Raw genomic sequence first — 11,586 nt, forward strand, 5'->3', positions numbered from 1 at the left:
TCTAATTGATGTAATTTTATTTGTGTGACTATTTGACGCAGTTAACCAATTCATTAACCATTAATTTCAGTGTAAGGTAAAAAGCAGGGTGTTGGTTTTTTTGGGGGGGTTTTTCTTTTACTATTTTTGACTATCCATGCCTCTCTGCATTAGCTTTAAGAAAGATCACATTTTCAGTTAATTTTTTTCATAACAAATAACAGTTTGTTTTTATAACATAAATTCCCAAAATAATTTATTTAGACATGTTTATTCTGTGGCAGCAGTGCTGTACATACAATTTGACAGCCAGTTTCACAAATCAACAACATTTTACATATAAAACTACTAAAGCGAAAATATAATCTCTGTTAATATAAACATGTCTGGTGGGTTGCTGTCAGTAAAAGACAACTGTAGTGAAAATGACTGACAGGGAGGAATAATTGGGTCTTTAGATTGAGAAGGCCAGATACACCCATGTTAAACTATAAACATCATTCTTGGTATTCTTTAGTACAACTGGACCCAGTCTAGTGATTGTGATAATTTTCATAATACTTAAGACTTCAGTGAATCAACTCTAATGTCCAGAATAATTTCTAATGAGTTCCTTTCTACGATCATTTATATAATTATCAATCTTACAGAAAGACTCCTAAGAAGAAAAAGATCAAAACACAAAATCTGTTGCTGTTGTTAAGGATTTCTGGAAATAGGCAAGTTGTTTAAACTGAATTATATTAATAGGACTCAAGTCAAAAAAAGAAAAAGAAAACAAAACATGGCCTGAGATTAAATATGAGTCCTCTCCATCAGCACAAGGACCTGCAGGAATTCAGACACATTTGTTAGACCTTTATATTTCTGTTGTTTGAATGAAATAAGCTACTCTTGAGTTTTATAAGGAAAAACAGCTTGTGAATCCCAGTCAAAGGAGTAAAACTACAACAGGGCTTACCAGAACTTAACTAGGCACCAGTTTACAGGATCCGCCCTGTAAAAACATATTAATAATTATCATTTAAAGCAAATTAATGCATACATAAATTAATACTGCAGAAGGATCATCAGCAAATACTCTCTCATATCTCCACTGACCTTTGGATTTCTTCTTGTAGTAGATGAATCCAGCCGCTGACAGGACGATTCCCAGCACCAGCCCTGAAGCTCCAATAGCGACCTTGTTTTTCTCTGACTCAGGAAGAGAAGGATCTGTGGGACATGAGCACAAATGAATTCACAAGTGATTTTTATTATTATCACAAACACGTATCAAAAGGAACATGGGGGCATTTTTATTGGTTTATGATACTTTGACCTTGAATGCAATTTTTGAGTTTAACTACATTTAAAGTCCAAGAAGACATATTTAATCTAATTTCTGTATAATGTCCTGATAAGATTGACCAATGACTCCATTCACATCTGTCTCTGATAGACAGTAAATGCAGTACAGTTAATCTGATTTGGATCAGTATTGCTTTCCCTGTTTTACATACAAATCCAAGGAATTCTCTCCTGGAATATTCAGATACAACGCTGTGGCAAACATTCTGTCCTTTTTTATGTAGCGTTTAATAAAAACTAAAAGCAGTAGTTCCTCAGATCTAATTCCATTCAGCAGCATCTCCAATGTGTCTGAAACCATCCAGTCATCATCAGGTATTGATCTATCACAAATATGCCTTTTTACTTCACATTTTCATGATCAGACATCTATCCAATCAGCAGAAGGTGTACATACTATTAGCTCCAATAGTCAATAATGCTCTCCTCATTCTCACCCCAGTCAGTGATGATGGGCTTCTTGGAGCTGGCGTGCTCCACCACGCAGGAGATCTTCTCTCCAGATTTGGGGGTGTACTCCAGGTGGGAGTGGATCTGGTAGTACCAGTCTCCGTCAGCCATCTCCTCAGTGGAAATCACATCAGTGGTCACTTTTTGGCCGTTTCTCAGCCAGTACACATCGATGGCTGGGGGGTAGAAGTCGTACGCGCTGCACATCAGCATGGCGGGATGATCACCACTGGCCTGCTGTTCTGACTGGAGTTCGATCGTCGGCTTCACTAAAAATAACATATTATTATTGCATTCAGCCACAACATGTCAATATATGATGTCCATTTACAGCATGGCAGTGTCTGAGATGTGTTTGCCAGTCTCAATGAACACATTGAAGCATCACAGACTTTCACAATGCATCCCTTCAGGTGGTTCAAACTGACTGCTGTTTTTTTTGGGGGAAAACATTTTGAAACCTTTGATGATTTCCTCCATGTTCAGGTGATTTGTGGCATTCAAATTCCTCTCTTCCTTCTTTAACTAAAACTGGATGAATCTACAATTACAATTAATTGTCACTAAAAAAAGTTGTATAAAGCTCATTTCATGTTTACTGCGCTTTGACAGGGATTGCCATTTTATCCTGTGTGACGTTTGTCATGATATGGCATAACTTCACTCTCCAGGTCGATGAATCTTTTAACCCTCCAAACAGAAGAAAACCCAGAGTTTAAACAGCTTCACAGTGTTCAAATTTCAATTATTAAAAAGTGAAACAAACAAAATGTCTTTTTTTGTTTTACTTGAGTGTGTTGTGAGTGTGTTGATTGATGACATTGGTTGTGTGAGTTGGATTACTGTAGTATATGAGATGGCTCCTAGTTGTGTTGGTAAACTTTATTGGACTTTATTGCAGTAGTTTTTTTCTGATTCAGTACACTGTAAACAAATAAAGCTTCAAAACTTCAAAAGATGAGTTATCATATTAAATAAATCAGAGTACATACATTTGAGTGAATAGTAATTTAACAGAACAAAAATTCATATATTAAGAACTTTAGAAGTTTTATTGCAGCATGTATTAGTATTTTGTTGTAATTAATATGCACATAAATATATATCAACATGAGTTATTATCAGTAATGAAAAAAAAAACAATAATTGGTATAAAGTTTCCCCTTTTCTGATTTTAAAACAACAACATTTCTTTTAATTAACTTTTAAAATAATTTAAATTAAGTTAGCGAATGCTAGCTTGAATCTAGCTTTTGCAAAGCTAGCTTAGTTGGAAAGAAGTGCTAAGACATTAGCAAGCTTTTTACTAGTTTAGCAGATTAATTGATTTCAAGACACAACTACTGCAAATATACACTGAAGAACTTTTGATAACAAATATAATACAAATTTAACAAACAAAGTATATTTTATATGATTATTATTATGATTATTATATTAATAACAAATTATAAAACTAGTTTATAATAAAGTTAGCTAGGGGTAACACTAGAGCTAATGGCTACATAACACTAGCTCCAACAGCTGCTTAATCAATAAGCTAGTGATTTGCTATACTAGCCCCTACATAAAGCTAGCAGTTAGTTATGCTAGCGGGTAATTGCGTGGATGAATAGTGTCAATAATGTCAGATAGGCTCTGGTGTGTGCAGTGTGATCAGGGTAGACTGTGGGAGCTGCTTACCTGATTTAACCAGAACTTCAGAGTAGTCTGTTTCTATATTGGGTTTGCAGTATCTGTCCAGCTCTCCTTTCATCTGCTGTAGGTCAGGGAGGCTGTTCCAGTACTTTGCTTGCTTCACTCCATACTCAGTGAACCCTACAAACTCCCCCACAGTGCTGTTAAACCGTGCATAAGGCGCCTTATTAAAGTAAATGGTACGAATAAATTCCACATCAGTCAGAGCTGAACTGAAGATGCATTCGTCCACTCCGTACCGATAATAACCATCTGAAAATAAAATAAAGAAAGAGGATGTAAATAGTCACAATAACAAATCCGCTCATGTAAGACAGTCAAATAAATATGATAGTAAATATTTAAGAGCACACAAGCTTAGCTGCTAATTTAATCATATAGCAAACTGTAGGTTTGTCATTTATCAAAAATGCATGCAACACATTTGCTCACCTTACAATCAGAAGCTGAAATGTACTGTATTGAGAAGTAACAGACCAACACAAAGTAGCACATAATTGTGAAGTGAAATGAAAATTTGTGGTTGTAAGCCAGTGTAGCAGTGTCCTTCATCACAATCATTATGTACAATATATTTTCTGTGTGCTTAATTATCAGAGCGCTTAAACAAAGTCAGTTTCAGTTAATGAAGGGTTTAGTCCATTAAACAGGAACTAACAGTGTGTGTATTCCAACATTAAGCATTTATTAGCTCAGAAAAAAGACTAATAATTTATAAGCTACTATAGGCATTCTGGTCTAAACTAGTGTTCAGTTTTATACACTGTACGTGTAATTCTGTGGAGCAGCACTGTATCACTGAGTCTCATCAGTTTGACTATGCTTTTAGTGTTTCCCTCACTACATTTGCCAGAGCGCCTTACATTACATTGCAGATATCTTTGATAATTACTGTTATTAATATGTTTTGACCCTGAGAGTATGTATAGCAACCATACCAACTCTCCAATTTACAACAATAACAATAACTATAACAATAACTAAAATCAAACATTTAATTTGAAATGTTATTGTATCACTGTAGTATAAAAAATATATAAATATAAACATACCTGTTCTTAAAGACAGAGTCAGTAGGAGCAGCAGCTGTACAGTCAGGATCATCTTGTCTGGCTCTGAATCCAAACACTGAGAGAGTTCAGGAGAGAGAGTCTCAGATCACTGAGACGCTGCAGTTCACTGACCAATCACAAGCTGATACACCACTGCATCACTTGTTACTAGACAGAGTCAGAAACACATTTCAGACTGGATGAGTGAAGGATTTGGAGACTCTTATCAAATCAGATACTCAAATAATAGTGTGTCCTATTACTTTATAGACAATTCAGACAGCCGTTAACTTTATTTACAGCAATAACTTTCATTTACAAACAATTACAGTTTATTTCTTTAATGTTTTTGGGTAGTCCTGTAGAGCATCAGTTCATGTATTTTAGACTCTCAAAAACACATCATCTGATGTTCTCAAGACTATAAATAATGAAGGATGAAAGTTACACTATATGGTCAAAAGTATTGGGACACCTGCTCCTTCATTGTTTCTTCTGAAATCAAGGGTATTAAAAGAGTTGATCCTGCTTTTGTTGGAGTAACTGTCTCTACTGTCCAGAGAAGAAGACTTTCTATTATATTCTGGAGGAGGACTGCTGTGAAGATTTGATTGCATTCAGCAAAAAGAGTGTTAGTGAGGCCAGGATGCTGCATGGATGATCCCCACCCCACCTCATTATCCCCAACTCCCCAACTCATCCCAAAAGTATTGGATGGAGCTCCTCTACCAATCCAGAGAACACAGTTCTTCCACTGCTCCACAGCTCAATGCTGGGGGGCTTTATACCCCTCTACTAGCCCAGTACTGTTAACTTCATTGGTGTAGTAATCAAAACCTGTTATTTAGTTAAGCCAATATCTTCACTTATTGTTATGTTTTAATACCTGAGCACGTGTTTATTTATAACATTACACCTACACAACTACATTAAATTACAATTTTGAGGTACTGTGAGCAGTGCTGTGAAAACAACAGCAACTAATTTTATATATTTTCAGTTACCATTGTCATCTTTTAATGTTCTCTGCCACTTAATGTGATCTGCCACATCACATTTAAATATCAGCATCAGGCATTAAAAAAACCCTTATAGGTCAGTCACTACTTGTAACCTTTCTTTTGCACTTCTCTTCATAAATACAGTGTGTGTATTTTGCAGCAGGGAGAGAAGACAGAATCACCGACACTCCTGTTGCTCTTCTCACTACTGGTGGAGTTTCCATCAGCCACAGCAGCATCTTTGTTTAGTTGAGGGGGATATTGTTATGAGTGAATATATGCCTGCTAAGACAGAAAAATGATAGTGACAAAAATGAACCTTAAATGAAGGTTCCAAAACCTTACCAAAAAAAGGTTCCCCCCCCCAAAAAAAAATTAAAAATAATATTGGCCGTCTGCCACTTCTGTCATTTAAATATCAGCATCAGGCAATAAAAACCCTTATAGGTCAGTCACTACTTGTACTCATATATTTTGTGTTATGGTTAAGTTAGTCAAACTTAATTTAATTATTTAATGTTTACTAAATGTAAAGTAGTACTTAGAACTTAAACAATATTAAATAGTTAATATTCTATTTTTTGATATGTTCTGAAAAAAATATATATTTAATTTTAAATAGTTAAAATGTTAAGTTAAGAATAAAATTTTAAATTTAAATTTAAATTTTAAAAATAAAACATGAACTTTCTAAGGTAATCTTAAGTTTTAAGTTGCAGCGATGGGTGCAACTTAAAGTAGCTAATGCGTTTATTTAAAGTAGCTTATGCGTTTATAAGGGGTGTCCACAAACATTTTGACATTTGAACATTATAGTGTATAATTGAAGAAGAGCCACAGAGAAATTGATAATTAACTTTTAGGGCCTGGGTAACAGCACAAAATGACCACAGTGATGCTGAGCTTGGCTCTAAAAGCAGCTCATTGCCAAGAGTGATCTATGAAAGCAGGAGCAATACTGTACACATCTTTAAATATAAGAATATTTTGTATTTAATAAAGGACTAAGTATCAGTGTAGCTGGTTCAGACAGAATTTAAAGGGTATTGAGTACTGTACGGTGGCAGTAGAGCTGAGGAGGTATAACTGTTGTATTGTGTTATTTAAATGAAACAGTTGTCAGATTTACTTTATAAGAGTTTGGTCAGTTTGGGGGTGTAATTTACTTTTACACATAATTAGAAATCACAGTTTGAGCGCCCCCTCATGGACAGCTGCACACGTGCATTTCTGGACAGTGTGAGAGCTGCAAAAGCTTGATCTGAAGTTGTAGGAGCATGTGGGCTGAGGTGGTAGAGTAACACTACAGGATTTTACACTAATATGACTCGGGTTATGCAGCGTTCTGGAGAGAGTTCGCTGACTGACGCTCTGCAAATGCGCTTTCGTACAAACTCAGCGTGCGATCTTATGTCACTGTGGTGCTTAAACGCTTAGTACTCAGGGGGACCAATAAAGACGGATCAAAATTGGTCTGCCATCGCAGTTGACTGAAAAAAAGCACACCAGAGGTCCAAGACAACTTGACTGACACTGTAGTGAGTCTTGAGGCAACACTCAAAATGAGTTGCCGGAAGCGTCGGTGTTTGTGTCATTGCATAAAATTTGTTTCAGGCCTTACAGTCAGTGGAGCATCAGCATGATTTTTTTAAGGTACAACTGAATGTTGATTTAAAATTAAATAAAAAAAACAAGCACATAATTCTGAATATGATGTCACTGATTATTGTCTAATGAATGCATTCAGCTACTTCGAGCTGCACCCTCACACACATAAACACACTCTCACACACGCACACACAGCAGGCCAATAGATTAGGACATGCTGTGTGTGTGTGTGTGTGTGTGTGTAAAAACATGGCCCTATTGGCACCATGCTGCCTAATGCCAAGAGTGGGCTAGTAGAGGAGTATAAAGCCCCCCAGCATTGAGCTGTGGAGTTGTGGAAGAACTGTGTTCTCTGGAATGATGGTGGAGCTCCATCCAGTACTTTTGGAATGAGTTGGAGATGAGATGGGGTGGGGATCATCCTGCTGAGTGCAATCAAATCCTCACAGCAATGCCCCAAATATGTAGTAGAAAGCCTTTGTCTCTGGGCAGTGGAGACAGTTACTCCAACAAAAGCAGGATCAACTCTTTTAATAACCTTGATTTCAGAAGTGTGTCCCAATACTTTTGTCCATTTATTGTATCCTGACCTTTCTGATCTTAACATTCAAATAAGTCCAGCAATGTTCACTCTGATCTTCAGCTTATAAAACAATTTATTATCAATTCCTTTTTACTTTGACCTGTCTAATATGCAGGTAATCACTATATTTATAAGTAGAGGACTGGAATATTACATCACTATAAGGAACAGTATGAAATCAGTTTCAGTTTAATTTGACTAGCAAAGACTTGATTACATAAGACCCCAAATTACAACCTGAAGATGAAACAGACAATATTTAAACAAAACAAAAAAAAAATATTCACTGAGAAATGACAAAATACACAGTAAAAAAAACACAAAACATCAGAGAATGATCTAGACCACTCAGACACACAGAGGGGTTCTGATCGGTTTACAGTCGGACTCTCAGTTACAGTTGTTTCCTTTAACGAGGAAGAAAGTCCCAACAGCCACTCCCAGCAGTCCTGCAGCCAGACCCACTCCACAGAACACAGACCCTCCAACACCGGCACCGGACAGAGCTACCTGTACATCTGTACAACACACACACACACACACACACACACACACACACACACTCATTAGTTTTACTGAAAGTGTAAGTGCAGTGTTTCTCTGGATCTGCTGATTTAAGCACCTGGTCTAAATCTCACCCCATGTTTTGGTCAGAGGTCTCTCCAGGGCCGTGTGCTCCACAGTGCAGGTGTAGATGTCTCCCTCCTCTGGAGTGAAGCTCAGATGGGAGACTAGTTTGAAGGTTCCGTCATCAGTAACGTAATATCTGCTCAGACTGGCTTCACCCGTCACATTTACATTGTTCCTGGTCCAGGACACTCCGACGCGTGGAGGGTAGAAGCCAGTGATGTAGCAGATGAGGGTGTTTCTGGAGCCCAGCTGTACTCTGTACTTAGAGTAGACTGAGGTTTGAGGAGCGTCTGTGGAGAAAATGATTTCATCAGTTATTCTTCAAAATCTACACAAAACAGAACAGAAAAAATACTTAAAAATACAAACACAGACTCATCCCCCCTCACCTCCCTTTTCTGCTGTGTGATTCAAATACTGTACACAGATAAACGAACTAGAATGTAACACATCTTTCAATTAAAGTAAATTAAAGGAGTTTCATTTTAAACTGTCTGATGAAACGGACTGTAGTGTGTAAACTGCTTTTGATAAATGGTATGTTTGATTGGTGGGAGAATGTTTTGAAAACCTTTCTATTTGGTCTCTGTTCTTTGCTGCATGAATGTGTGTATAAAGTGTGTGTGTGTCAAGTCAAGTCAAGTCAAGTCAAATTTATTTGTATAGCTCTTTTTACAACTGTTGTCGTCACAAAGCAGCTTTACATAATTAGTACTTAATAAAGAACAGAGACAGAGAAGAAAGAAGAAATAACATGAAGGATCAAAGACCCCCGTGAGCAAGCCAACGGTGACAGTGGCAAGGAAAAACTCCCTCAGAGCTGGAGGAAGAAACCTTGGGAGGAACCAAGACTCACAAGGGGGACCCGTCCTCCTGTGGCCAGACAATTTAAACATTAATGATAAAAATGACCAAAGCAGATACAACAGAAAGTTGATAGTGGTGATATTAATAGTGTCAGACAGACACGAGTCCATCTAGGTTTCAGCACGGCCACCAAACAGGCAGCAGCGGCAGGCGGGTGAGCCATGGGTGGTGGCGGGTTGGGGGGGACCCGCTGGCCGGACTGGTAGGAGGCAGCTGGTTAGATGCAAGTAGAGGGGACCTCAGCGGGCAATCTTCCTGCAGATTGGGCTGGGTGGTCATTTACTCGAAGAAGGTAAAGAGAGAAAAGTTAGTTCTAAGAGGAATTTTATGGAGGGCAGAGAATGTTGAGAATCAGCATCTGGGTATGTCTGACGACTCCGGCAGGTCTGATTATCACAGCATAATTAAAAGGAGAGAGCCAGAAGGTAACACGGACACAGGCGTACCCTGAGAACACCAGCATCTATCTGCTCCACCGTCAACAAACCTGAGTGATCGCGTGTAAGCAGCGAGACGACAGCTCCAGCATCTCAGTGTACTACAATTCCCTGGGTCCGCGAACCCCTGGACCTGCTGCCCTTATCTAAGAAACATTCATTACCAAAAGCTAAACTAAACATATAAGTTTTCAGCTTAGATTTAAGGATTGAGATGGTGTCTGAGTCCCGAACATTATCTGGAAGGTTATTCCAGAGCTGGGGGGCTTTATAAGAAAAGGCTCCTCCCCCTGCTGAGGTTTTCTGAATTTTGGGAACGCGTAAGAGGCCAGCACCCTGAGATCTAAGTAGTCTTGATGGTTTGTAATATGTAATAAGATCCTGCAGGTACTCAGGAGCGAGGACATGTAGGGCTTTATATGTTAATAGAAGAATTTTGTATTCGATACGGAATTTAACTGGGAGCCAATGAAGTGCTGATAGAACTGGACTGATATGGTCAAATTTTCTAGTTTTAGTAAGGACCCTGGCTGCAGCATTTTACACCAGCTGAAGTTTATTGAGGTTCCTGCTGGAACAACCTGACAGTAGTGCATTACAGTAATCTAGCCTTGAGGTAATAAAAGCATGTACTAGCTTTTCTGCGTCTTGTAGCGATAAGGAGTTTCTTAGTTTGGAGATGTTCCTAAGCTGCATAAAGGCTGTTCTACTAATATTAGCTATATGTTGCTCAAATGATAAATCTGAGTCGAATGTGACGCCAAGATTTTTAGCTGCTAAACCAGGAATGATGGAAGAATCAGCCAAGTCTAACATCAAGTCTGATTTCTAGAGTCTTTTGGACCTAAAAGGAGAAGCTGGGTTTTGTCACTGTTGAGGAGAAGGAAGTTATGTGACATCCAGAGTTTTATATCCTTTACACAGTCCTCCATTTTCTGTAGTCTAAATGTATCGTCAGGTTTGGCTGATATATAGGGCTGTGTATCATCTGCATAGAAATGGAAATTAACGCCATGTCTGCTTATAACTGAGCCCAGTGGTAACATGTATAATGTAAATAACAGTGGTCCTAAAATTGAGCCTTGAGGAACTCCATATCTTACTTCTGCATAGTTTGAAGATAAATCATTTATCTTTACAAATTGGAAGCGTCCCGTTAGATATGATTGGAACCATGATAGGGCTGTCCCTGTGATTCCAACCATGTTCTCTAATCTTTCTAGTAATATAGTATGATCTATTGTATCAAAGGCTGCACTAAGGTCTAGTAGGACTAATAAAGATATGTAGCCTTGATCAGAGGCAAGAAGGAGATCATTCGTAATCTTCACTAGGGCTGTCTCTGTGCTGTGATTGAGTCTAAATCCAGACTGGAATTTCTCATACATGTCATTTTTACTCAGGTATAAGCAGAGTTAAATTAACAAACGATTTAATAATAATAATTATTAAATTAATAATTAATTGCTCCGTTTGGTCTGACAGAGTGTAAGCTAAGGTCGATAGGGGTGGGAGGTTTTCAGTAAACTGTACAGCTGTCATTGGTGTTATTGTGCGCTTTAGACAGTGTTGGGGAGATGAATTAACATTTTGCCTTAGATGTAGCTCAAAGGAGATTAGATAATGATCTGATATTACTGAGCTTTGAGGTAGAATATTTAGCTGATCAATGCTAACACCCAGGGTCAGGACTAAATCTAGGGTATGATTACAGTAATGTGTGGGTCCAGTTATGTTTTGTATAATGCCAACAGAATCTAAAATTGATACAAACGCCTTTGTTAATGGATCGTCTGCTTTTTCAAAGTGAATATTAAAATCTCCTACTATTATAACTTTGTTGCTGCACACTGCCAAGTCTGCACCAAAATCACTAAATTCTTTTAAAAATTCAGAGTAGGGCCCTGGAGGCCTATAAATATTAATCAGTG

At 37.8% G+C, this 11,586-nt stretch overlaps 2 protein-coding genes across 2 annotated transcripts in view; both read right to left on the reverse strand.

Annotated features, from left to right (window-relative positions):
- Positions 1–234: 234 nt before the first annotated feature.
- On the reverse strand, positions 235–4,608 carry LOC140557780 (H-2 class II histocompatibility antigen, I-E beta chain-like). The gene is made up of 6 exons (XM_072682555.1): positions 4,530–4,608; positions 3,463–3,729; positions 1,767–2,048; positions 1,081–1,194; positions 941–976; positions 235–807 (listed from the first exon to the last, which is right to left on the reverse strand). The coding sequence occupies exons 1-5, from the start codon at positions 4,579–4,581 to the stop codon at positions 963–965; spliced, it is 729 nt and encodes a 242-aa protein (XP_072538656.1). The 5' UTR covers positions 4,582–4,608; the 3' UTR covers positions 235–807; positions 941–962.
- A 3,045-nt stretch (positions 4,609–7,653) lies between these two features.
- Positions 7,654–11,586, reverse strand: part of LOC140557776 (H-2 class II histocompatibility antigen, A-R alpha chain-like) — a 10,824-nt gene continuing 6,891 nt past the window's right edge. Inside the window, exons 3-4 of the mRNA XM_072682551.1 lie at positions 8,360–8,641; positions 7,654–8,239 (exon numbers count right to left, since the gene is read on the reverse strand). Of these exons, the coding sequence (XP_072538652.1) occupies positions 8,112–8,239; positions 8,360–8,641 (410 nt within the window). The 3' untranslated portion in view covers positions 7,654–8,111. The remainder of the gene's footprint in view (positions 8,240–8,359; positions 8,642–11,586) is intronic.

This window comes from Salminus brasiliensis, chromosome 6 (assembly GCF_030463535.1).
Source record: "Salminus brasiliensis chromosome 6, fSalBra1.hap2, whole genome shotgun sequence".
Lineage (NCBI taxonomy): Eukaryota > Metazoa > Chordata > Actinopteri > Characiformes > Bryconidae > Salminus > Salminus brasiliensis.

Coding starts and splice junctions, on each gene's coding strand:
- LOC140557780 (XM_072682555.1), bottom strand. CDS start 4,581: ATGATCCTGACTGTACAGCTGCTGCTCCTACTGACTCTGTCTTTAAGA. Junction 2,049..3,462: donor TGAAGTTCTGGTTAAATCAG/GTAAGCAGCTCC, acceptor TGTTATTTTTAG/TGAAGCCGACGATCGAACTC. Junction 1,195..1,766: donor GCCCATCATCACTGACTGGG/GTGAGAATGAGG, acceptor CATGTCCCACAG/ATCCTTCTCTTCCTGAGTCA.